At 42.1% G+C, this 26,783-nt stretch overlaps 1 protein-coding gene across 7 annotated transcripts in view; it reads left to right on the plus strand.

The window, feature by feature from the left end:
- The window catches only part of GRIA3 (glutamate ionotropic receptor AMPA type subunit 3), a 284,915-nt gene that overhangs the window by 66,082 nt on the left and 192,050 nt on the right, over window positions 1-26,783 (plus strand). For all 7 annotated transcript variants that reach the window (XR_004282496.1, XM_032330365.1, XM_032330363.1 and 4 more), the window contains one exon: window positions 5,270-5,509. Coding sequence is in view for 6 of the 7 variants with exons in the window: in XM_032330365.1 (XP_032186256.1) it covers window positions 5,270-5,509 (240 nt within the window). In the remaining variant the exon portion in view is untranslated. The remainder of the gene's footprint in view (window positions 1-5,269; window positions 5,510-26,783) is intronic.

Raw genomic sequence — 26,783 nt, forward strand, 5'->3', positions numbered from 1 at the left:
TATGTAAGCTCCAAGAGGACAAGATCTTTTTTTTCTCTCCTGTATCTTCCAATACCTATAACAATGCTTGGCACATAATAGATGCTCAGTAGATTTTGTTGCATGAATAAATAGCTAGCATTAATTATCTGTTTTGTGCCAGGCACTGTTACAGATGGCTTCTCATAACTAAACTCATTTTAGCTTTCACAACCAATGCTGAGACAGGCACTATTATTATCCCAATTTTACAGATGAAGAAACTGGATTGGAGGCCCAGAGATATTAAGTAACTTGTCCAATAAGGGATCACCAGAGTATTTCAAACTATACAGTCTAACTTCAGAACCTGCCCATGTAATCACTGTCCTGTACTGAGGCTCAGAGAGGTTAAGTCACTTGTACAAAACCATGCAGTTTAAGACTGGCAGGGCTGTGATTGAAACCAAGGTCTGACTGTCCAGGAAGCTGTTTCCCTTTCTTCTGTACTTCACTGCTTCAGAAGATTGCCAAGATAATTATTTCTTCCATTATAATTTTACCAAGGGCTCATCTTCTGAGAAAAACTAGTGGGTGTCGTTCATTAAGGTTCAGATAAAGGTAACAGACACTACCAAAGAGAATCATGAGTCCCAAAAGATCACCAATTTGCCACCCGATCTCATTGTTGGTATTTGGGGCTAGAGGGAGGTGAGGGAAGCTGCCAGCAGCTGAGTCATGGGAAACCCCTGGTAGAACCATCTATGCTGAGAGCTAGGCAATGAGGGTAAGTCACTTTCATGCCAGGCAAATTCTGACCCATGCTGCCCTACATAGCTCCGAAGTAGGGATGGTGTAGAGATGCTGATACAGCTTTTCTAAGAAACTAGTTCATAATTCATCGTGTGACCTTGTGCAAGACACTTCCTCTCTTTGTGTCACAATTTCTTTATGATAGGGAGGCCCCAGTGGAACTCTGTTGAATCGGAAGTGCTTTACTTTATCCCTTTTATATATTGGACTTTTCCACATAAAATTTCATTTGGAGAAATGACTCCACATGAAAAACTATGCTTAAAAAAATCACTGAATAAAATAGTGTTTAGTTCCTTTTAGCTCAAACTTTCTCAGAGTCTGAGGACAAGAACACTGTCCTTTGAGTCAGCACAACGTTCCATTCAGCCTTACTTTCTATAGCCAGGAATGGGCCCAGGGATCTGCTGTGAGAGGCCATTCACAGGTCCCCTGTGCCCCGGCTTCTTTCAGAGGTGGTTAACCCTGTCCTCACTTGGCAGTTGCCTTGACCCTTTTCCTTTGTTATTAAGTTTTTTATTTTAATTTCAGTATGGCTAACATGCAGTGTTACATTAGTTTCAGGTGTACAATACAGTGATTTAATAATTCTGTACATTACTCAGTGCTCATCAAGTTACGTGTACTCTTTAATTCCCCCCTCCATTGGGCTTTCTATTTACATTACTTATATATATCGAGATAGAGCAAGGTTAACTATGCACAATTGTATGTGCAGGGCAGCTGCACTTCTCTTATATAAGAAGGGAATAGAACATTTACTGATTTTCTCTCAACATTGTTTTTGCTGATGTTCACCACCACGTGTCTGCCTGTTGGACCACAGTAGCCTAGTGTTCCCTGAGGATTACTGCTGATCTGTAATACTTCTAAATACCTTTAGATGACCACAACTTGGTTCCCTCACACCTGCTTACTCATACATTTGTGTAAGGTCTTCCTTTGTCTCATTCTGCTTATCATCATACATAGGCTGAAGGACTTAACTGGGCACTTCTTCCTGGAGTCTGGTTTTCACATATTCAGTATGATTCCCTTTTTTAAAGTTTTAAAACAAGCAAAAATAACATTATATTGCTTAGGGGTGTGTGTGTGTGTGTGTGTGTGTGTGTGTGTGTGTGTGTCTTAAAAGACCAAGGTAATGATAAACACAAAATTCAGGATAGTTATGAGGGAGAGCCAGGAGGATGTCCAAACGGTGGGGTGGGTAAAATAGAGGGGAAGAGGAAGGTAAAAATAAAGTTCTCAGTAATGTTATAGTTCTTGGGTTGGTTGATGGTTTTATGGGTGTTCACTACCAGTGTTCATAAATAAATGAATGTCACAAGTATGAAAAGTTCATATCTAACCTAGTAATGATGAATTCTGTGCCCTTGAGTTTCAAAAACAATGATTATAAGAGCAATGCAAGATTTTTTTATCAGCCAGAATCTCACTTCCATAACATACTTTTATTTTGTTTCCTTCCGATGTCAAGGGCTTTTTAAAACTCTAAGTGGATCACAGCCATAAGTTTGCCTCTCTTCAAGTGAATTTCCCCCCCTCAATTATTGTCCATAATTTAGTCAGATTGGAATTTTCCTCATTGGAAATACTTTGCATTTCCCCACAAGATTATTTTTGTCTGGGGTTCATGGATCCTTATCTTGGGCCTTGCATTCTAGTTGTTATGGATCCAGGAATTACCAACTAACTCCTGAATAATGTTCACTGAAGGGCCATGATTGCTTGTTGCCAGAAAAAATACATGATCCTTAAATTTGAATTTCAGGTCAATAACAAATAATTCTTGGGGACACATGGATACCTCAGTCAGTTAAGTGTCTGCCTTTGGCTCAGATCCTGATCCCAGGGCCCTGGGATTGAGTCCAGGGGAGCCTGCTTCTCCCTCTCCCTCTGCCCCTCCTTGCTCAGCAGGGAGCCTGCTTCTCCTTCTGCTTGACACTCTCTCTCCCTTTGACAAATAAATAAAATATTTTTTAAAAAACAAATGATTATTTAGTATACGTATGAACTTGAGGCCTACAGAGTCCTCTCTTTTACTTACTAAATCTTTCGCTGCCTCATTTGGGCCAATAACTACTCTTTAATGTCATTATTGGATTTGCATCCCAGGGAGTGTGAGTTTTAGAGTCAGACTGAGTCCAGTTCAAATCCTGCCTCCTCCACTCAAGATACAGAACATTTTATCTCAGAATTCTCATCCATTAAATAGAAATAATAGCAATACATCATGAGGTTGTTGGGAATATTGGATATTTGTATAGTATTTAGCATAATTCCTGGTACATACTAAGCACTCAATGGCTATTATCATTATTTTTGTTGTTTTTATATAGAACATTATGTGCACCAGCTAAGATCTGACCTGGTACTGCAAAACTCTCTATTTACAGGATTAATTTGGGAACTGACCTTCCTTAGCATCTTCCTTGGTGATAACCAAGGCAAAGTGGCATCCTGCTTCTTGCTTTTTGTTTCTGAACACTTCTTTTGGCCCCCTGTCATGAAGTGCCCCAGATTTGTTTCTCTAATTGGTTTTCTCCTTTTAATATAAAGACCTATTTTATGTCTGTCTTTGAGGGGTCACTTAGAATTCCTCAAGTTGGAGGCTATGGTCTTCCCTGATGGGAGCCTGAATGATAGGTAATCACTTTTAATAATGCTATCCTTAAGCCAATGACTAATGAGTGTGGCTAACAAAGGGGAACAGCCCTTATCAATAACAGGTTTAAATAGAATGCAGGGACCCAGCTAAGCCTCCAGATATCTAAATTCCCAGACAGTCCCAGACACCATCTACTCTGACTACAGAGGAGAGTCCAAGCAAAATCTTCCCAGATAAACCTAGCCAACTCACAAAAACATGAGAAATAATAATAAATTATTGTTATAAATACATACATACATACTTGCAGGGAAAGCAAGATACCCTAGATATTGAGAACTCTCTACTTCTCACAATCAGATCAAGAAATGAATTAAACTGGTTTTCCACTTGTCTCCCTCCTATATTCAACACCTTCCTTCTTTTTTGTGCCCAATGCCTTTACTCTTTCTCATGTCAGGAAAGACTCCAGACACTTTACATCCTCTTCTCTGATCCACCCTTCCCTCTCAAAACTTACCTGTTTATACACTCTCCCTGGTGTCTAACTGGACATAGGATATGTTAATTCATCTTCATTGTGAGAGAGAGAGAGAGACAGAGAGACAGAGAAAGAGAGAGAAGGGGGCAGGAGAGGCTGAAGGAGAAAGAGAGAGAGAGGGAATTTTAAGCAGGCTCCAAGTTCAGTGCAGAGCCTGCCATGGGACTTGATCTCACAAGCCTGAGATCATGACCTGAACCAAAATCAAGAGTCAGATGCTTAATCCACTGAGCCACCCAGGTGTCCCAGACATAATAATTCACCTTAGCATGCTAAAAACTTTAAAAGATTCTATTTAATACCCCTCCAAAACCATGGAGTTTTTTTCAACACTCTAAACCTAAAGAATAAGCCAAGCAGTGGCTTCCTAGCAGATAAGGGAGGCCATGCAGGATTCCTTAAATCACACCACATTATCAGCTGCCTGTTCTGTCTGCTTCGCATGAATGGAAGGGAGCAGTAGAGCAGATAATCTAAAGATCATTTCCACTTGGTTTGGGAATGCACCACACGGTGTTGTTGTAGCTGATTTGCTTTGCTAATTATGTTCTACTTAAGCTAATATTGAAATTGGTTCACATTTTTTAAGCTCATCTGGGCAAGAAGAGGGAAAATGTGGTAGTGTGGCCCACTTTGAAATGAAGGACATAAAAGTTCTATGTATGAGCTGATAGATCTAGAAGATAAATGCCAAAGGAACAAAATAGAACTTTGCCAGTTACACCTACCTCATGTTACTCCCTGAAAGGCCAGTCTTTCCAATGACCTGCCCAGAACTGAACCTTCATTAGTAACCTTCATTAAGGGTCTTAATCATGACATAGGTATGGTTAAAGCAGTATGTAACCTAAGAGGAGTAACACATTTCCTAGCAGACATATTAGCAATTTGTCTAAGTCATCAGTCCTTTTTGTCATCTAGTGGAAAAAGCACTGAAGTGGTGGGACACAAGATAATGGTACATTGATGGGGGCATGGGTACACTAAAAGACCATTGGGCAGCTGTGGCAGAAGTACAAGAACACCAAGTGCCTTGTGGGTGAGCTGGAAGGGTTGCAGAAAGAGGATAAGGCAAACTTCACCTCTTTTTTCCTGAATTTTCCTAGTTTCTTGCTCATGGTAGACATAGAAAACATGCAACTCTATCAAATACATTCTTCACTTCTTTCCACTTTTCTTGCTGGGTAACTGGGCTTTCAAGGGCTTCTAAAGATTTCAGAGATCTTGGTTTTCCTTTGAGGCATGTCCTTTAGAGCCAAAGCCTAACTATCCATTGTCTTTCCAACCCTATAAGCTGCAGCAAGGGACCATGGGGCTATTGAAATGTCTTGCTGTCTTTCTCATTGCAGTCTGCTCCCAGTTCTCAAGAGGGGTATATGCCATCTTTGGATTCTATGACCAGATGTCAATGAACACTCTGACCTCCTTCTGTGGGGCCCTGCACACATCCTTTGTGACGCCCAGCTTCCCCACTGATGCAGATGTGCAGTTTGTCATCCAGATGCGCCCAGCCTTGAAGGGTGCCATTCTGAGTCTGCTGGGTCACTACAAGTGGGAGAAGTTTGTGTACCTCTACGACACAGAAAGAGGTAAGAAGAGGCATCTGCTCTCCTCTTTAAATATTCATGTAACAGTGCTGTTCAACCCTCCTCAACTGATGTTTGTTCCCTTCTCGTTCAGTAAATACAATCTAATACTCTTTTAAACTGTATTTAAATTCAAAGTGAATTTAAATTAAGACCTCAAAACACCAATTCAATGGTCATATTAGAATCTAATTTTTCAAACTATATATGTCCTCTCACCCCCAGCCATGGAAAGAGGGTTGGAACTCTCCTGGCTGAGTCACTGTTATTGAAAAAGCACCCTCTCCCCTCAAAATAATTTAAGTGGTCTACAATGCACAAAGTAAAAGCAGCTTTATCCAAAATAGAGACAGGCTTAAGCTGGAAAGTTTCAGAAAATTAATCCTATCAGAGAATGTAATTGTCCCCATTTCAAAGATTCAAAAACTAAAGCCCAAGAAGAAATGTGCTTTTTCACTCAGCCATTTAACCACAGAGCTGGGACTGGTGTCAATATCTCCTGCTTCTAGGGCTTGTTTTGCTAGATCACATTAAGTCTTCAGCTTACATGGCCTCAACAATTATCTGATGGAAATAATGAGCAGAGAGTAACTAAACTGGACTTTGGGAATGGATGTTTTTTCTAATAGTAAGAATAATAATAATAATATATTGAAGACACATTTTATTGAAACAATCTCAGATATTAAGGGTCTGATTCTAAATAGCATACAGTTAGGTGTATTTGTTAATTGTATAATGCATTATAATTCAGCCAAATAGACTCCTCAAAAGCCCAGTTATCTTTGAGGGGTTCCTCAGTAAAATCAAAGGATCCTATCACCATAAGATTCCAAAAAATAATGTTACTTTATCATTTGTTTGCCTGTAACTCTGCCTGTAGCCTGGGAATGATTCTTTCTGACTCAGAGAAGGAGGGAACAAATGGAAGGCTTGTCTGCCTGAGTGGTACCTGGAGAAGAGGTCTTTTCTAGGTAACTTAACTTGAAAGACCATTTTGGTTTTTCAGAAACCCAAAGAACTCCCTATATTTGCCTATGGTACTTACTTCTTTTTTTTTTAAGTTTTATTTATTTATTTGACAGAGAGAGAACACAAGTAGGTAGAGCAGCAGGCAGAGGGAGAGGGAGGGGGAGAAGCAGGTTCTCCGTTGAGCAGGGAACCTGATGCAGGGCTCAATCCCAGGACCCTGGGATCATGACCTGAGCTGAAGGCCACCAATTAATCGACTGAGTCACCCAGGTTCCCCAACTTATTTCTAAAATATTATAGCTATCCTGAACCCAAAGCAAGAGACCTGAGTTCTAGTTCAAGATCTGCCATTTTAATGAGCTCTCTGACCTTGACTAATGCAATGAAGCTCTCTTGGCCTTGTCTTCTCTCCTAGGGCACTTCTTGTCTTAATGTAACATTCTATGATTTTTTGAGATATTATACCAGACACAGAACACTTTGTGTCTTACTGCTAAACCTAACTCATATATTATTAGTTCATAAGTCAAGCAATTTTAAAAGTTGTTACCAACCCCCAATGGTGTGTTTCAGATGCTTATATAATACAGTTCCAATGGGGGTGGACAGGAAAGAACCTTGGTGAAACCATTCATGAACAACATGGAACACTATCAAGTTGAATGCCACACTATAGACTCTAATTGCTCTAAGAATTGTGAAAAGATATCACCCCAGCAAAGTAGAGTTTTCTGAGAAGGTTGGCTAGATGATCTAAGCTAGATGATCTAAGCTAGATGAAGTTGTAGATTGCAAAAGAAGAGGGAGGTATGGTTTGGAGAAGGGGAAAAGAGATGAACCAAGGGCAGAATCAGGAAGGAGTGCTGTGTGTTCACACAGAGCCTTGCCTGACAAGGATACAAAAGTAGTTTCAACATTTGAATCCATAGTTTGCTAGATTCCATTGCATTTCATTTTCTCTCAAACACTGAGGATGAATTTGCCTATTTCTGTGTATTGCATATGGTATATTCCAGTGTGTAACAATCTAAATTTCAGAATGGAAGTTTGTAAATCAGGCAGCTTCTCTCCTGAAAACTGTTGTAAACTAAATACCAGTTTTATTAACACTGTAACCCCCCATCTATTCAAAAGCAGAAGATAGAGCTCATGTGTTTTCTCCTCATCTCCCATGGCCTTTCTTCACCCATTAGTTGTCAATTGGAGGAAAGGAATCAAAAGTCCATCTAGGTCTATTTCTCATCCCTGTCTCTCTTCTCAAATCATCTCACTAAATAATTTGGACAGTTCTGTGGTCTAAGAGCCAAAAGAATCCTTTCCTATTCATACATATTTATAATTTTTTTCTTTATGGTCATTTAGCAGGTAGGACTGATCTGGTCTGCTTAAGAACTACTTTCTATAAACTTTTAGACTAACTTCCTCCTCTGAAAACCTTCTTAAAACACTGAACCAGGACCCTGTTCTAGTATTTCCAATGGCTTATATGGCCCACACTTGGGGAAAAAATGTAGTGTATTCTTCAAGACTCAACACAATTATGCCTCAGTCAACTAACAAATCTGTTGTCCATATGTTACCTAATGAGAACCTTCCACTGCAGCCAGCTCCCATTTTCTTTCTTTCTTTTTTTTTTTTTAAAGATTTTATTTATTTATTTGTTAGAGAGAGAGCGCATGAGCAAACACAAGCAGGGGGAGCAGCAGGAAGAAGGAGAAGGAGGCTCCTCACAGAGCAAGGAGCCCAATGCAGCCCTTGATCCCAGGATGCTGGGACCATGACCAGAGCAGACGCTTAACCAACTGAGTCACCCAGGTGTCCCATGCAGCTCCCATTTTCCATAGTTGCCCAAATGTGCCAGAACTATGCTTGGTCTCAGCAACTTCACTTCTACTACTACCTAGAATTCTCTCCATCTTGATTAGAAAATCCTGTCGGTCCTTCCATTTTTCAAAACCTACCTCAAACTCTACCTCTCCAAGGTAGCCATCCCTGGCCACTCCAGTTCATTGTCACTCACTCATTCATTTAGTCAGTCAGTCAGTGTTAGATCATAGGCATGGGTTCTGCACCTATCTTAATGGATAGGACCTAATTTTAAAAAGATTCTCAGTGATAGCCTCATTGAGAAGGGGCATTTAAGCTGAGAAATAATGGATTAGAAGGGACAGCCATGTGAAGAATAGAGGGAAAGAGTTTCAAGCAGTGGAAATAGCAAGTGCAAAGGCCCTGTAGCAGAGAAGTTTGGTATGTTTGAGGAAATGAAAGAAGACAAGTGTGGGTAAAGGGGAGTGAGGAGGTTGAGAGTGGCCTGAGATGAGACTGTAGAAGTAGACAGGAGGCAGAGGATAGCCATAGAGAATGAAAAGGAGCCATGGTAAGGAATACGAATTTTATTCTAACTTCAGTGGGAGGTCTTTGGAGGATTCTGAACAGGGGAGTCACATGATCTAAGTTTCTGTAGAGAATGGAATGTGGTACAAGAACAAAAGAAGGGAAGCTAATGAAAAGGCCACCATGGTTATCTAGGTGAGAAATTATGGGAGCTTAGAATAGGCTGGAGATGGAGAAAAGTGGATGGAATTGAAATACATTTGGGGCACAGAATCAACAGAACTTGGGACAGGTTGACTGTGGGATATGAGGGAGAAGAAGGCTTCATGGATGACTGGTAGACTTTTGGCTTGAGGGACTGGGCAAAATGATAACTGTTTACTAAGGTGACTGAGCAGGAGGAGAACAAGTTTTGAGGAGCAAAGATCCTGCCTACCTCTGAACACCCACAGGACCCTTTTGTCCATGTCACTCACTTGGCACTTAACATAAGTGTTCTCCATTGTTATTTCACTGAGTCTGCTGTATACCTTCCCAAGCTCCTCTCTCCAGTGTGATAACAAATAATTGGTTAGCGCCTAGATTTATACTTTGTGTCTACAGTGGTACATAGCGTGGGCCTGGGGACATATTTAGTGTTTTTCCAATGCCATTACTGGTTATTCAAGAGTAAGCCCATGTCCGTTTTTGTTGTTGGACTGAAAGAGAGAGAGACACACACAAAGCAGAGAAGGAAGGAAGGAAGGAAAGAAGGAAGAAAGGAAGGAAGTAAATGGGGGGAGGGAGGGAGGGGGGAATTGGGAAGGAGGGAAGGGAAGGAAGAAAAAAGATGGGAAGGGAAGAAAGAGAGGAGAAAGTGAATCCAGTTTGTAAATCAAGCCATGAGGTACAGTTCTTTAAAATATTCAATAAAGCATCTATTGTGTATTTCCTCATTTTCTACAATAATCTATTGCTTTCATAGTAAACATTTTGGGAGAAATTACAACCATGAAATCAAATTTTAGAATATTTTAATTACATAAGAGATAAATGGAAAATAGAGAGACAAAGGGAATATGTCATTCAAGTAAGCTAAATATACAAATGATGTGACTCTACTGTATGAGGGTAGCGGTAAATGAGAAGCTGAGAAATGGGTTGTACAGTTGAGGTCATTTAAAAGATTTGTGGCACAATCAAGATAACATTGCCTCTGAAGTTATAAACAGCAAATGGATTTCAAGGCTTTCTTGGCTACACACAGATTTCTGCCTGCCAAGAAAGGTCTGGTTTTGTGTTTGCAGTCTTCACTTTGCTTTGTTACCAAAATACCATGTAGCTTCATTAATACAAAGTTGAAAATTCTGCTCTTGGTGCTGTATACAGAGAAATTCATTTCTTGGAAAAATTATGAGGTTGACTAAGCGAGATATCTGCCCCTTTGTACCCTCTCCTCTTTACCGACATCCCTTTTTTATTTACCCAGGGTTCCCTACTCTGTCATTTGTCTATACCTGCCCTCCCTGGTAGGAACAAAGCCTTGATCTCTCTGTCCCAACCTGCCTCTACACCTCCACAGAAACTTTCCTGTCCCACATTTTGTTTCCACTGACTAATAGACTCTCTTTGCAAGTGACAACACTTCAGCTGACCAATAGACTTTCTCTAGCAAGTGACAACACTTCAGCTGACCAATGTACTCATGCTAATTTCTCTATGGCTATTAATGATGTGATGTGTTAGTGCATCCAGGGAAGAAATTTCTAGTCAGGTAAGAGCATTCTGTGGCATTAAACCCTAATCCAAAGCATGGCTTTCTGCTGCTGGCATCCCAGGCACCACAAGTCCAGTTGGGGAGGCCTCTTGCCCACACACCTTCCCACACAGAAAGTCCTAAAGCTATGCCAGGGAAGTGTTGTTGGTCTGAAACATGGTCACCTCTTCCAGTTTTCTGTTAGACCTGTTTTTTTGGGTGTAACTGACCTAGTTCTCTGTGGTGCTAACATTTCCCCCAGAACAGCAACATACTTGAGAACTGCAGCCAGACTCTCTCGTGCCACTGACAACTCTCCTTGCCTTCAATGGGCACAGCCCACAGAGATGAAAGGTTCTGGCCCAGGCTGCAGCTCTCAGCTTAGATAATGAGATAATAGTTCTAAGTGCCCTTTGAGGCAACTAGTCCCTACCTTCTTGCCAGTGTTCAATAAACTCCTGCTGTTTCCCATTCTCAACCTGAAACTCCCTACTCAGTTCCCAAGTCACTCTCTGGAAGTCAACAGCCTTCTAACAGACCTTTCTATTTGCTCTAGAAAGTTGGGGCCGAAACATGGGTGGTGGCAACAGGTAGTCCATCAGTCACCAAGCAATTATTGGGCCTTTTCTAGTACTAGCTTGTGCCGGGCCACTGGTAGTATTTAAGAAAGACAGAATTAGTTGCTGCCTTAAAGAGTTCACAGTCCTGTTGCTGTAACAGTGATTTATCTCAAGGGCCTGGAAAAAAATTAATTTTTAACCCAACTGTTCCCTCATCCAATAAGGACATGTGCATTCATTAGAGCAGACACCTTGTGAAAGATTAAAAGTGTCGCCAGATAGCAAGGTAGATGGGAAAATGCTTGAAGAGCATGAGGGCTTAAGAGGTAAAGAGATTCCCCCCAGACAAGGATAAGGGGACCCTTCCTCACAGGAGTGCTTTCGGATTGACTGGGTTCAATGCCAGACACCTTCTTGTATGTTGTTGTTTACCACCTACTTATGCAACCTGGCTTCATCCCTCCCCTCCAGTTCTATATTCCCAAATAAAGTGCAGAATCTGTCTCCCCTCTATGTTTCTGTCTCTGTTTCTGTCTCTTGCTCTCCCTCCCTTCTTCCTGCTTTCCTTTCCCTTTTTAACACACACACACACACACACACACACACACACACAGGCATGCATGCATACACATACACACCCCAGTACCAATCAGTGGCACAAATCAATAAATCCCTCTTATTGGCCTCATTTTATCATAAGATAAATCTGTTGGATAAGAGCAGCTGCCATTTTTTTTACAAGCACTTCCTATGCACTAGGCCATGAGTTTTTGGATTACTACACTGAATCCACGTGGCAACCCTGTATCTTTACAAATGAGGAAACCAAGGCACAAAATGACTGAATTATGGCTCCTAGGATCACACAGCTCAGTGTGCCAAAGTAGCAAAACCAGAATTTCAACCCAGGTCTGCCGCATTCACAGTCTATGCATGCTGTTTGCTGCAATAACACTGCCTCCCACACTTCTAACATTTTAAAACTTCTACTACCTCTTCCCTTAGTCCTTTCTTCAGCCATTCTTCAAAGTATCTGTTACCTCGACACTCCCTATCCTAGATGTCCTCCTATGGATATAGTCCAGGGGTCGATTTCCTTCATACAGCCTGGTGTCCACAAATGAACACCAGAAGTCGTGGTCCTGGAGTTCCAAGATCCCAGATAGGCAGCAGATCAAAAATCCAGGTTAAGTAGTGCCTGGGTGGCTCAGTTGTTAAGCTTCTTCCTTTGGATCAGGTCAAGATCCCAGGGTCCTGGGGTTGAGCCCCACCTCGGGCTCCCTGTTCAACGGAGAGTCTGCTTCTCTCTCTCCCTCTGCTGATTCCCCTGCTTGTGCGCTCTCTCTCTCTCTCTCTCTCTATCTCTCTCTATCTCTCTATCTCTTTCTCTTGCTCTCTCTCTCTGCCAAATAAATAAACATACAAATAAATAAATAAATAAATAAAACCATTTTTAAAAATCCAGGTTAAGGGGCAAATGAGTAGTAAAAATAGCAAATGCAGCCAGATGGGAAAGGGGTGGGCAGGTTATCTGTGGCTCAAACCCTTAGAGTGCTGTGGTGGGCACATGGCTCTGAGGCAAAGTGAACTCAGAGATTCCTCTCTGGGTAAGAAGCAGTTCCCAGAGCAGAGAAAGATCTGAAACTGCAGGTCCTCATCAGCATGGTGCCATTTTTGCCTGGAGAAGAAGAAAGCAAGAAGAGACAGATGATAGGCTCTACCACGGCTACTTGGCAGGAACGTGAAGAAAATGGTTTCAGGTAACTTGATGTAAGAAAAGAAAAGAGAAGAGAAGAGAACAGAACAGAAGAGAACAGAAGAGAAAAAGAAAGAAAAAGATAAAGATAAAAGGATAAAGAACAGACTATCGTGGATTTTTTTTTTCTCCTCCACTTTAAGAACTGAGTAAAAGATGTGCGAAGGTAACAGATGGCTCCAATTCTAGTCATGTCCATTTGCCTTCTGGGAAAAGCAAAGCCAAGAGAGTTTTTATTGAAATTCAAGCTACTTTTTACATCTGAATAAATTAGGAAGGCCCAGAGAGTATGTTATGCTGTGAGAGACAGACACTAAATTCCCCTGTTTGAGTGGCAATAATCGGGGTTGACAGTACTTGAGACATTTGGTAGCTTCTGCGGCCTGCCTAATCTATTGTGATGAGTCCTCAACTGTGAGAGCATCTTGAGAGCCTGCGCAATAATAACAGTGAATGACTATTTGGACTGGATTGTGAATAAAAGACCACACATATGTCTGTAATGAGAATTTCATTGAAAATGAAAATACCGAAGCTGTCATATTTTTTAATGCTTCGATTTGCACATCCTTGACTGCTTTGGGGCATAAAAAGAGAAAGTGCAGAGCAATTTGTTGTCAGCTCTTGAAATAAATTATCATTTAAACACTTCCTCTCCACAAAGGTTATTAGCTTAGTAGCTTGTTCCTAGGGTTGAACCATCAGTAGGGGAAAAAAAATCACAAGACATTAAACTACCCTTTCAAAAGCTGAATATTAGTTACTGTGGAAATTGTTCTCTCAGTGGCTTAACATATTTTGCTGTAGCTCTCCAGTGCTACAGATTAGACTGCAGCGACTATTAATAAATACTGTCATATTTTACAGCTGTCACGCAAAGCTGAAAAAAGGCTTCGCTGTGATTAGATCCTGTTTACTGTAATATTTCCAGCTCAGCCTCAGAAAGGCAGTTTTCCTATAAAGGTATTTTCCATAAGTAGAATATTTCTCCATCAGACAACATGACTAATTTTAATGTATCATTAACTCCTTGGTAGCAGTGAATTTGAGGTTGAATTGACTTCACAGCCAGAGATCCATTCCTCTCCAGAGACACAGTAAGCTCAACTGTCAAATCTTTTCTTTTGGGTTATCCTTCATATTCAGAGATGGTGTGGCCATCGGGAGATGTGCTCCAAGTCATCACCCCCCCCCACCCTGCAGCACACAGATGCAGAAGGACAAATTTGTACCAGTTTATCTACCTTCTTTTGCCTTGTCCCTCTTGTGACCAATTGCATTGTTTGCAAGGCAGCAGGTCAGGATTTAGGGCAGGAATGACACTTCGGTGGGCTAGCTCGAAATTCTGCTTCGTGAGCTTAAATGCCATCATAAGAACAAAAGAAATAAATCTCCAGCCCCCCTACCATGCATTAGCTGTTTGGAATGGGATTCACATCTCTGAAGAAAGGAGGTGACAGCTGGCAGGGTTGCTTTTGTTCTGACCTTCCATTGCTTTTCATCCAGCTCCTTGAGGAATTAACCCTCACTAAACTGAATATCTAGTTTTTGATGAGTGGGTGGTCCTGACGCTATTGAGGGTTAGCTGATGTATTCTGTAAATTCAGAGTGGAGCTGGAGAGGTCCGTGAGAACGCTCTTCTAAATGTTCCTTGGGGGAAGAAAGAGACTGTGTGGCGTAGACCTACAATTGCGGTTTTAAGATTTGTCCCCTGGAGCCCCTTTAGAAAACAAAACCTGGGCAGGAGTGCTGTGGAGGTTAAACAAAAGAATGCATGTACTGTCTTTAGCACCAAGCTGGACATAGTAATGTGCTCAATAAATGTTACCTCTTTTTATTTTATTATCATTATAGAACAGTGATCCTCAGTGGGGAGAGAAGGTGATTTGGCCTCCCGCAGGGACATCTGGCCCTGTCTAGAGACATTTTCAGCAGTAGGAAGAGGCCAGGAATGCTGCTAAACATCCTACAGCACACAGGACAGTACCCACCCGCAAAAGAATTATCTGGAATGAAATATCAAGAGTGTCAAGGTAGCAGCAGGGTCAAAGGACAGATGGTTGCAGAAACTCCTCAAGGGGTTGTCAGTGAACCAATCTAGCATTTACTGAGTCTCTCTTACTGTGCCTAGATTGGTGTTTAGAACTAGCAGTTTCAATAGGAGGTAGAGCCTTCAGCTTTGAAGAGCTTCTATTATGGTCAGCGAAACAGGATAAGATTAATGCACATGAAATAGAGAGAAGGGTAAAACAGCATAAGGCCAGAGCTAGATTGTGTAGTACAGATTTGAAGTATCGTGGGAATCCAAATAAGAAAGAGTTCACAATTGGCAAGATGGACACATCAGGGAAGGCTCAACAGAAGAAGTTAGACATTTTTCTAAGCCCATCACCCAACTAGCAATGACCTTGCCTTGATTGCTAAGGCCAAGCTGGCATCTAGAACCAAAACAACATGGCATTCCCATCAATGCTCCCAAACGTCAGAGCTCAGGGCAAGAAACACAATTAAAAGAGAAACCAAAAAAAGAAACAATGTCCTTTTTACTAAATGGAAAGCAATTACAGAGCTGCTTGAAAATAGGCAGTAAACAAAAGGAGGGAGGAAAATACTGGCATAATTCCATTCCCCCCCCCCAACTAATCCTGTAGCAAAAGTGCAATTTGCAACAAAATCAACAGTGCTCTCTCCCTCTCTCTTGCAGTCAAACACACTGTTTGGCATCAGTACCACTACACAGGATGCTTTAGCAGAAAAGTGAACGGAAGCAAGGAAGACAGGATATGAGTGGGAAGTTAAGGTGGAGCACGGCTTGCTCCACCCTGACCTCCCCTCTCCCCACCGTGCCCCCCCCCCCGCTTCCCCCCTTCCCAATCTCTATGGAGCGCCTTCATTTAGGAGGAAAGTGGGGGCCCTAACACAGACTACATCCCTCCCCATGTCCCTGGATCCTTTCTGTCAATAAGTTTCCAGTGTCGGCTGCTATCCTGCTTTGTCGACTCCACAAACGATCTGATTAATTCTCTGGTGCTAACTGCCTCAGCGGGCTTTCTCAGCAGTAGAAAAGAGGCTAATTAAGATCATGTCAGGCGAAGAGGCTGACAGGTTATGTTCCTGGGCCACACGGAACTTTTAGAGGGCGCTTCAACTCCACTGCAGGCAGGCCGTGCTTGGCCAGACACTGACTCTATCGTAGCCTTTGAATTTATTTCCACCAATTCCTGTGTCAACGGGCTTCCATTTTATCCTTGGGGTAATGAGCTGCCACTGTGTTTGCTCTCAATCACATTATTTCAGCTCCCTTTCATTTGAATTTTTAATATGCTTATAAACAAAGATAACAATTAATAGTGGGGTCATTTTCCCACCTAAATCATGTGTGCGAGAGTGTGTGCAAGAGACAGAGAGAGAGGGAGAGGCTGTGTGTGTGTGTGTGTGTGTGTGTGTGTGTGTGTCTGTCTGTCTGTCTTATCAGCATATAGCCCATAGAGGTGAGTTTAGGACAAGTAAAGGAAGCCCTACTTCTCACAGCAGGTAGAAAATGGAGGAAACATATGGAACTCATTACACCAAATGGTGGATTAGACTGAAAATAAAAATAGCTTCTCTCTCCCCCCAATAAAAGCTTAGGTGAATTCATGGATGACAGACTGATAGTTATTAAAAGAAAGAGATGTTTGGAGATTTCTCAAAACTGAGGTCACCACAAACTGCACAGCAGACTTCAGGGGCCATACGTGCCTTCTCATAAGCAAATAGTCACACAGAGTGCCTTGTGGGGGAGGGTTATCAAGAGTCCACTATGCATCTAGTCCACTATGAGATTATCAAGAGTCCACTATGCATCTCGGAAGTGGAGAGGAATGCTGAGAAATAGGGAAATGTTCTTCAGGACGATTCTGTCTATTCTCATAAAATTAGAGCCTCCAACCGCAGCAAGAACGACATCCTATTGTGCAAGGTGATTGGCCCAGCTAAAGATGTTGAAGAAAACCACCATCAAACCAGAATTAGTCCCATGCCTAACTCTGCCACTAAGTAGCAGTGTGATCCTGGACAAGTCACAGAGCCTTTCTGGTCCTCAGATCCCACATCTGCAAAATGAGAGAGTGGATTCCATCATTCTTCAACTAAAAATTGCTGAGTGTAGCAGTTGTGTGTCAAGGACATTACTAGGGTTATAGAAGCAAATGGAATAGAGTGCCTAGCCTTAAGCAGCTCACAGCTTCAAAGGGAAGCAAAGACATGTAAATAAGTAGAATCTACAGCAATTCTTTTAGGTTCTAAAATTCTGTGGGCTCTCATAGCACTTCCATTTCTTCCTCTTCTTTTCCCCGTAATGAAACCAGAACTCCTTTTCAAATTACCAATCTTAGGAAGGGCTATAGGGACCTAAATATTCGCCCACATCAGCTTTAGACATTAGCCAAACACCTTCAGCATGCTCACATTTCCTTCTTGCTCACCCTTTAGTGCCCAGCCCTTAACCTTTCCCGGATTCTGCTGGGCAGAAAAGGAAACAAAACCAGGTTGGTAGATTAGGATGTCCAGTAGCCCTTAAAACCCTTCATGATAGATCTCATAGGTTTTCTTCTAACAAGGTTTGTTGGAATTTTCAGCAGTCCCTCCTCCCCTTACTTAAGGCCTCTACTGCCAGCACCTTTCAATTTCTTAAACCATAGTTCCACACAGCACTCAAGCTTCTGTGAAATGAGTGCATTCCTGCCAAAAATGGTATGGATTTAGGATAATAATGCAGCTTTGTTTCTTGCTTTGTTTCCAAATTTTGTAAAGATTCGGAATGGTTCACTCAGCAAAGACAGTTACAGTTTCACATGGACTTTCCAGAGGATCTCCCCAAGTCTAGATCTGCCTGTCTCATCTCCCCCTACAACTTTTATTTTGATGTCCCACTGGGACCTCAAACTCAACATGCTGAATTCTCCGAATTTATCGTCTTCCTAGAAAATTCTCTCCTCCACCTGTGTTCCCAGGCCCCATGAATGGCACTGCCCAGCTTCTCGAAGCAAAAACTTCATCCTTGAATCTTCCCTCTTTGGAGTTCCTCACACTTATCACCAAGACCTTCTTCAGCATTCCCACCACCACTGACTTAAGTGCAATCTGCCATCACCTCCTCCACCATCCTCCTAATGGATCTCCCTCATCTTACCCCCTCCACTACCACCAGGCTGCAGTCTTCCCTTCCTGTCACTCACCTGCCTAAAGGCTTTCATTGGTGTCCGGTAACTCCTAGCATTGCATCCTAGCTTCTTACCAGGGCTCAGAAGGTCCAACATGGTCCGACTCCAACCTGTTTTCCTAGCCTCATCTCCTCCCATTTCTTATCCAATACCACTCTACACTCTAGCCACCTGGAACTATGCTACTTTCAATAGGCCATAGGTGCTATACTTTTCATATTTAGCCTCCATACCTTTGCATATGATTTCAAAATACTGTTCCAACTTTCTGGCACTCAACCCCTTCACCCCACTCCCCCACCTTTACACACACACACACACACACACACACACTTCATCTGCTAAATGATACATACTTCAAAACTCTGCTCAAATATTCACTTCCCCAGGCCTAGGTGTCCCAGGTTGCCTGTCCTGTGTCCTCATAGTATTTTGTATATGCCTCTAGTATAGATCTGATCATACTACAGTATTATTATCTGTTTATGTCTTTATCCTCCTCAAAAGACCGTGAACTTACTGAAGATTGTTGTCTTACTCATCTCTGCCAGCACTATGTTAAGTGCTGAGTATAATATAGTACCTGGATGATTATTATTATTTGTAAGTTGAACAAATGAATGAGTGAATAACAAAACCTTCACTAAAAACAAAATGGGAGATTTGAAGGGCCTTGAGGAGCTGGTGAAGAAGAATTTGGTTGGACTGTATATTCTCAGATTGTACATTAGATGTTACCCACCTACCTCTTATATATTGGGCTCATACTCACTTTGAGTCCTTCTGTGACCCAATCTCTTCGCCAAAGATATCATCTTCCTTTAAAAACAAATTTTTTTAAAAAAAGGTATCACCTACCTGGTCAAATCAACTTGGAAGCAGAATGAATATTCTAGTGCTAGGAACTTAAGTTATAGGTCTCTGGCTGAAGGACAACTCTCTAGGGCAGTAGAAGGTCCCTGAGTCTCAGCCAATACAGAGTCATTAACATTTGAGGAAACTCAAGGCTAGGGTAGAGATATTGTACTATTTTATACCAACAATGTTGTTCAAAGATCCACATGAATTCTCTAAAGACAGGAGGAACCTGATATTAATTCCCACAGCTCCCAATGAAAAAGTAAATAAAGCAAATAATTTCAAAATGTCTGTGTAGACAATGTGACAAGGATGAGAGGTAACCTGAGAGTCAATGCAGTCAGTTCTCAGTTATCCATACAAGATGAAGTGAGCCAGGTACAGATAAGCCAAAAGGCATTTCTGTGGGCATGGAATAGTGCCTTTTTTAAAAAAAGATTTTATTTATTTATTTGACAGATGGAGATCACAAGTAGATAGAGAAACAGGCAGAGAGAGAGGATGAAGCAGGCTCCCCGCTGAGCAGAGAGCCCGATGTGGGGCTCGATCCCAGCACCCTAGGATCATGACCTGAGGTGAAGGCAGAGGCTTTAACCCATTGAGCTACTGAGGTGCCCAGAATTGTGCCTTTTTATAACAGATTTTCCTTCTTGTTTCCATACTACTTAGGCTTGGCTGAACATGGAAATAAAGGGAGGTACCCTAGGAGAAGGGAACTTTAAAGATGTTCTTTCAATTATAAATTCTCCCAAAGACAGGAAGCACACTTTTGAGGAAGTGGTGGGAATAGAATATAAAATAGTTATGTGGAGAAATAGAAGTGGATAAGGGGGGACACAGACGAAAAGAGAGGGAGGGCCGTGAATCTGAGGCAAAAAGGGGTGATGTCAAGGCCCCTAAAACAAACTTTGCTGATCTTAAAATGACAGCCTTATTCCTGAAACCATAATGACTGGCAGACATAAATCAGGAACAAAGACCACTGACACTACACCTGGTAATTTTTGCTAAAGAGATTTGAAGTGGGGCTTTATATTGTTTAAGAAATTGAAAATAATTGCATCAGCTATAAAATTTCCAGGTTTCAATAAGCAAACTACAGAATTATTACACAGAAGCATTTTAACCTCTAAGAGGCTGAGAAAAAGCCTCTAAACCATAGTCAGGTCTCTTCCTCTCTTGGGAAGCTCTTGGTAGAGGTGTATTCCTCCTGAAAATCCTTGAGAGGAAATAACTGGATTCCATTTGACACAGGATAGCAGGAAGCTGTACAGTATTATTTGCCAAAACTAACCATTGTCTTTCATTTTTTCTCTTTTCAACAGTATAAGTGTATTACGGCTTGCCAATAAGATGGTAACTTTCAAGAGTAAGCACTAAGGCTTATCTAAGTGATTTTTTTTATCCTGCCATTTTTATCTAGCACAGTGCTGGATAGTAGCACACAAAAAAAAATTTAGATGTCAAGCTGGAAAGGTCTTTAAATTTCCTAAGTATGAGGTTTCAGGTTCTGAAAAATGGATTGGCCCCATATTTTGTTGAGTTGGTAAGTCTCCTAATCTGTAATTCTACTTAAAATGTGGGATTCCAAAAATCTAAAGGCTAGCCACAGATTTATCATATTAAGCCTTTTCTACTCTGTCTCAATGCTTTTATCTAATAATGGCAGTAATATACTTTGCACCCTATCTCACATGAGTAAAGAGGAATGGCATAATGACGTAAGCTAAAATCAAATGTTAAGCATGACTGCGCAACTGCCTACAACTCAAAAAACTCTGTAGATAAGTGGTTAAGATGCAAGATAGGCTCACTGTCTGTGCCCACAGAGTTACAGAGCTTTCTGCAAGGTTTTACCCAACAAAACTGAAAGAGCATGCACCTTTCCACATTCCGGGTGTACTCACCTACCTGGAGGATCCAGCCAGTTCTATCCCTTATTTGCATCCATTAGCAGGTCAACAAGCCACTGCATTAAATGGGAATAGTCCACAAATGCTCATCAGACCAGTGGTTTCATGACACACTCTCCGGGGCCGTACCATGGCTAGCAGGAATGGCCACAGGCTCTAGGCTCTGGGTTGTATGCCCTCTTCCTTTCCCTTAGATTGAGAGAATCCTTGTAGTTAATTCACAAGACTATTGCACAGATCACATCCAAGAAAGATGCATAGACCAGTTCCTGGCACATAGTTTGCATTCTTTCAGTGTCAGCCATCATTATTAGGCTCTTAGTAGGGTCACAGTGAAGAGGTGAGGACTGAGACACGGAATGAAGATCCTAGGCTGCCCTATGTGGTCTCTTTTGTACCTTTCGTGCAACCCTGCTCACCTCTGCACTGTGCTAATTTTGGTTCTCCTCCATCAGAATCAGAGCCTGTCCCTAGGAAAGGAGTGAGGAAGCTTATTTACTTCACACAGGGGCAGGAAGGACTAATGCACAACTTCACACAGACATCTTGTGTTTTTCGGCAAGTGCAGAAAGCTTCAGGCCCCAGGAAGGAAGCTTTGCCTCAGGAATTATGATATGGTTGATGGAGGATTCTCCAGAGATGGAGAATGTCTTCCTACAGTCCTAACTTCATAGCCAGCCCCCATCTCATCCACATATTGCTACGGTTAGGCCCATTGCTGAAGAGAAGGGAAGGATTAGAAGAGCTGGACCAGCACATTTTAGTGGTTTTACTGGGCACATGTTCTGGAGAATAATAAAACAGAAGATGGCATTCTCTTCATTCATAAGCAAATCAAAATGCCTAAAGGCAACTTAAGCTGAACACAAAACCTCTTTGGAAAACCTTAAAGCCAGTGGCTGCACCAAAAATATATCCATATTTTCATTTTTTAATAAGCTGACAGAAAGTGGAGCATATGTCTTTTCTTACACATGTTAGGCTCTCTTGGATTCATAGTATGCATACGGAATGCTAGAATCATGAAGCAAAGCTCGGTTTATGGTCTTACATTTGTTTGGCGTAAAGTCGGCCACTGCTGGGAAAGGGAGGAATGGCCAGGTTCTTTTTGCAGGTTCCCTTCCAGTGTCTCCCTGCACCTGCAGGAGCATTCCCTGCAGCCATGGCCATGGGACTGGATGGACCCAGTCATTTCTGTGCATCACCCATGAGGAGGGGCATGAAAAGAAAGTGAAGAACAACAGAGAGCATGGGGGAATCTCTGGTCATTGGGGGAAGAGATTGTGCAAAGGAGTCTTTCTGTGGCCTTAGAGATAAACGGGTAAAATAGAACAACTACCCTCACTAACAAATCTAGTCAGCATCCTCCAAACACCGGCTTCCTCATCACTTTATCTTTAGGGGTTGTCCCCACCAAGCAAACATTCAAGAGTCTATGGTACAGTGGCCATATCTTCTGAACACAGAAATAGGACACGTGGTCTAACAATATGTTTTCTTTTCCTTCTGGTTATTCCAAGGCAGACCTAAGGATTTTAGTCCCAGTTCTGACATTGATCAGCTGCATGAACCTGGGCAAAAACCTCTCTAAGTATCTGTAAAGTGGCAATCATTAAAGAATCTGCCCAATTGGACTATTAACAAAAACTTAATAAGATAAGGTGGAAATGGTTAGTGGTGCCTAATAAACAGAAATCACCCAATAAATGGTAGCTATTATTACTTATGGTAATAATCAAAATTTTGCAAATACGTCGACATAAAACCACATTTAGTTACTAACTTCAAGGAAAAGAGATACGTGAAATTTGGCCTGCCCCAGAAAATCCTAGATGTCTTATCATTCGATCTATAGGTACTGCTTCCCCTTCAGTTTAGCAAGGCATAGAAAGAAGGCAACCTTCTCACTGACCTCATAATTCCTCATAGCTACCGATAAGCTATTTAGAGCTCTGTGAATCTGATTTCTTTCCTGGCCCCTATCTTTTGTGCTCTTTGAATGTTCCAACTTGAAATTAGAGAAATATCTCCATAAACTATTTGCGTGTGTGAGCTCACCTAATATGTCACTGAGTGATCGAAATTATTGCATAACTGGAACCCACCAAAATGGAAGAGCAGTTCTTTTCATTGACATTGTTCAAAAGAAAACCTGCCATTTTACACTTCCAAGCATTGTCCCCATCTTTTGTCATCATTCACGCCCTGTGAGGAAGGCACTGCGGTATCATTGCTGGTTTTCAGACACAAAAAATCCATATTCCCTAAAAAAGGAAGTGAATTGTCAAAGGTCACACAGCTAATAAGTAATGAAAACAGGACTCAGGTCCGAGTTTCCTAACACCCAGTCCCATGACCTTTCCATCCCACCTGCCTGCGGCATGATTTTAATTCAAAAGATTATTTCCTCACTGACAATAATAGACTCAGGCTTTAGGTGGGGGGTTGGGGGCTAATGAGTAATTAGTTCTTTGGATTAGTATCCTCCTTTGACTGAGCATTTGCTAAGTGCCAGGCTCTGCACTGAGCCTTTTCAATGCACCATATCCTTTCATCTCACTGCACTTCTACAGGGAGATACTTGTGATCCTCATTTTACAGATAAGGAAGTAGAGGCACAGCAGAGGTGAAGTGTTTCGCTTAACGCCATACTCCTCATGAGTGCTGAAGCTCGTTCTAGATGTCCTGTTTCCTAACTCCCAGTCAAGTGTTCTTTCTACTACTCCACATTGACAGGAACTTCCAGCTCTCTTATTAACAAGGAAAGGATGTTATTTTTAAAGATGCTTTAGGGCAAAAAGATAAGCCAGTCCTCTCTCAATTTCTCATACTGAAAGAGAAGTACAGAAAGCAGGCAAATCACACCTAATCCCAAAGCCCTGACTGCGCAGCTGTGGAAGGACAGCTAGGGACACAGAATTCAGCAGAGAGGACTCAGGGTAGGGATACATCACCTCTTACCTGCTCAAGCCCTAGGCTCCAGTCACAGATGATTCTCAACCAAATAGAAGAGCAAAGTAGGGGGAGTCAGTCTCTTCCTCCCTTCCTCCCGTGGGGAGCTTAGGGCCCTGCTCTGGTTCTAATCTATCCCACACCCCTTACCACAATCATCCTTACTCCCCTCTCCCTAGAATTCTGCTAGATGTCTGGAGTCAAGTCCCAAGTTCTTGTGGCTGGGGAGGATAATGGTTGCACACCTCAGTGACATTTGCCTTTTAAGAAGTGCCTTCTAGGCCTTTACCTTCTGGGTGTCTGAATTGGGGGCTGCAGAACCAGCTCTGCCCATAGCCCTCTCCCAACCAAATCTGACGAGAGGATAGCCAGTTAGGAGGGGGATTGAGTATGGATTGCTATCCTCATTTTCTTGCTTCCAGAAATTTTTTCCCTGAGGATACAAATGAGTGCAAATCACCCTAAAGACAGGAAAGGTGAAGTTCCATGTGCACATTTAGACCAGGAAAGGGAAAAATCAGTTCATTATTTCAAGACCTCTTGAGATGCTGTAAATACACAGTCAACACAGAACAAAGATCTCTTTTTCCACCCCTTACATTATTTATGTGCCATCTAAAAATTACATGCCCGTTCTCTTTCCAGCGCTGAGAGAGAGAAACATGCATATTCATGATCTGATAAATATTTAAGTGGGATTTATTTAAATGAGAGAGTCCATTTACAAACATTCCCTGGCTCTGAGATCTTATCCTGGGCACACAGAGGGAGGATAATTTCCTCTGGTAGATTCAAAACCTCCGCTGGCCACCTGCCCCCCTAAACTTGGAGCTCTTCCTTGAGAACTGGTGAATGCTACCCGCATTATTTCCAGGCCTGCCTTCCTCCTCTGAGCTATTGCCATAGGATCAGTTCTTGGCAAAATGCTAGAACTGGCATTTTATTGGGGGGTGGGGGGGCAGGTTAGTCCCAACTTTCTTTGCCTAGGCACTTCCTCCTCCCCACTCTAGCCCCACAGCAGCTACCACCACTGATATCCCCAGCCTTCCTAGGGTCCACCCCTCCAGCTAAGGGATGACAGTTCGGTGATGCACCAAGTAACGAGGACTGTGCTACCTTTCCCAAGAGGACATGCATTTTAATACTAAAGCATTTTGTCAGCACTCATTTCCAATGCATGTATACATACAGTGTTTTCTTTGCTCCTCCAAACAATCCTATGAGACTCCCAAGGCAAGAATGCTTTTCTCCGTCTTAGAGATGAAGAAATAAAAGGACAGCCTGCTTGCCCAACTTAAGTCACAGGGCTAGTGAGTTGCAGAGTTAGGACTTGAACTCTGGTCTGACTCTTAGCTCTGAACTCTTTTCATGACATAGAGCTGCCTCTCATCTAGGAAGGATGCCTAGAGAGATAGTAATGGCAACCCAAAGGGAGGACTCATGGTGACCTCTTGGGCATTGTGGCTGTCGGAGGGTAAGTATTTGGGGATGCCTGGGACTATGCTCAACACCTCTTCAGCCCTACTGTATTAGTGACTTTCTACATGTGAACTTAATTCTGGGTTCCTGGGCACCACCCTGGCTCTAGGTCTAGCTAGTCCTACCCCATCCATCTTCCTCACTCCCTAATTCTATTTGCCTGTTGTGTATCTCATTTTATCTAGATGTCATGAGCTGATCTGTGAATTCACCTGTAGAGCAAATCTGGGCAAGGAGTAAGTACTTGTACTTAATGGCTCAATGTATAATACCTCCCGGGTCATACACACGTTTCGCCAGAAGCTTCTAATGCCTTAAGTGAAGGACACTGTGTATGGCAAAGACTTCAAGCAATGAGCCAAGAGAGCAAGGGCAATATCATTGTGCAAATGAACTGCACAGTTCTCTAACTTACATTACCGAAGTGACCATCTATGTTCTGCTTAATTTACAGTTGCCAGATAAAAACCAGGATGTCCAGCTAAATTTGATTTTCAGATAACAATTTTTTTTAGTATAAGTATGTCCCAAATATTGCATTGGATGTACTCACACTTACAATTATTCATTGTTTATTCTACATTCAAATCTCCTGGGCTTCTTGTTTTGTTTTGTTTTTTGTTTTGTTTTGTTTTGTTTTGTTTTGTTTTGTTTTGTTAAATCTGTCAACCACAGCTTAAACTATAAGACCTGGCCTGCTGAGAATTTTCATCAAAACAGTGCCAACTGGGCATTTGCTGGCTTGTGACACTTCATTGTGATTGATCCTATAGCACATGACATTGTGCTGGAGGGCTGAGAGCTGGCGAGGGAGGACAAGCAAAGGCAGCCATGGGAAAAGAAACATGTCCCAGTCAGCCCCATGACACTGGTCTTAGTCATTTGTACATGACATAAAAGTAATGTCACTAGGCCTTCTTAGGAAGTATAGTCAGTACTATTCGCCTCTCATTCCCAACTCCTCCCTGCCACAGCCATCTGCTGTGTTATTCTGCTCTTTGAAAAAGGAACAAGTTTTGGCAAATGCCAAGCTTTGCGTTTTCCGCGGGTGATCTGGGGCTCAGAAGGCATATTGCAAGCAAACAGCAAGGCGGGCCGGAGGGGCGTGGCCAGGCTGCGGCACAGCCCGCAGGGCTGCCCAAATGTAATTAAACACCAGGCGCGGACCTCAGGAGTAACAGTGGGAAGAGTTCCATGGCCAAAAAATATTAGGGTAGTGAAGTGGAGAATGTTTACAAGCCTAATTAGCAATTTGCACAACTGCAGAGTTAAAAAATTCTGCTAGTGTCAGACAGCTTTGTGGACTGACTATGGAAGTTGAACTGGACCCAAGAGAGGGGCAGCACTGGGATCTTGCTAGTTGGCCAAGTTCAATGACGAAGGCACTTACTAAGAAGTTCAGACTGAAGAAATGACCAGATTAGGGCATGAACAGCGGAGAGGTTCATTTCCCAGACAATACTAGAGGCAAAAGAAGGCACACTCTGGAAATTGAGCTTTTGAGTAGTAATAAT

Source organism: Mustela erminea, chromosome X (genome assembly GCF_009829155.1).
Source record: "Mustela erminea isolate mMusErm1 chromosome X, mMusErm1.Pri, whole genome shotgun sequence".
Classification (NCBI taxonomy): domain Eukaryota; kingdom Metazoa; phylum Chordata; class Mammalia; order Carnivora; family Mustelidae; genus Mustela; species Mustela erminea.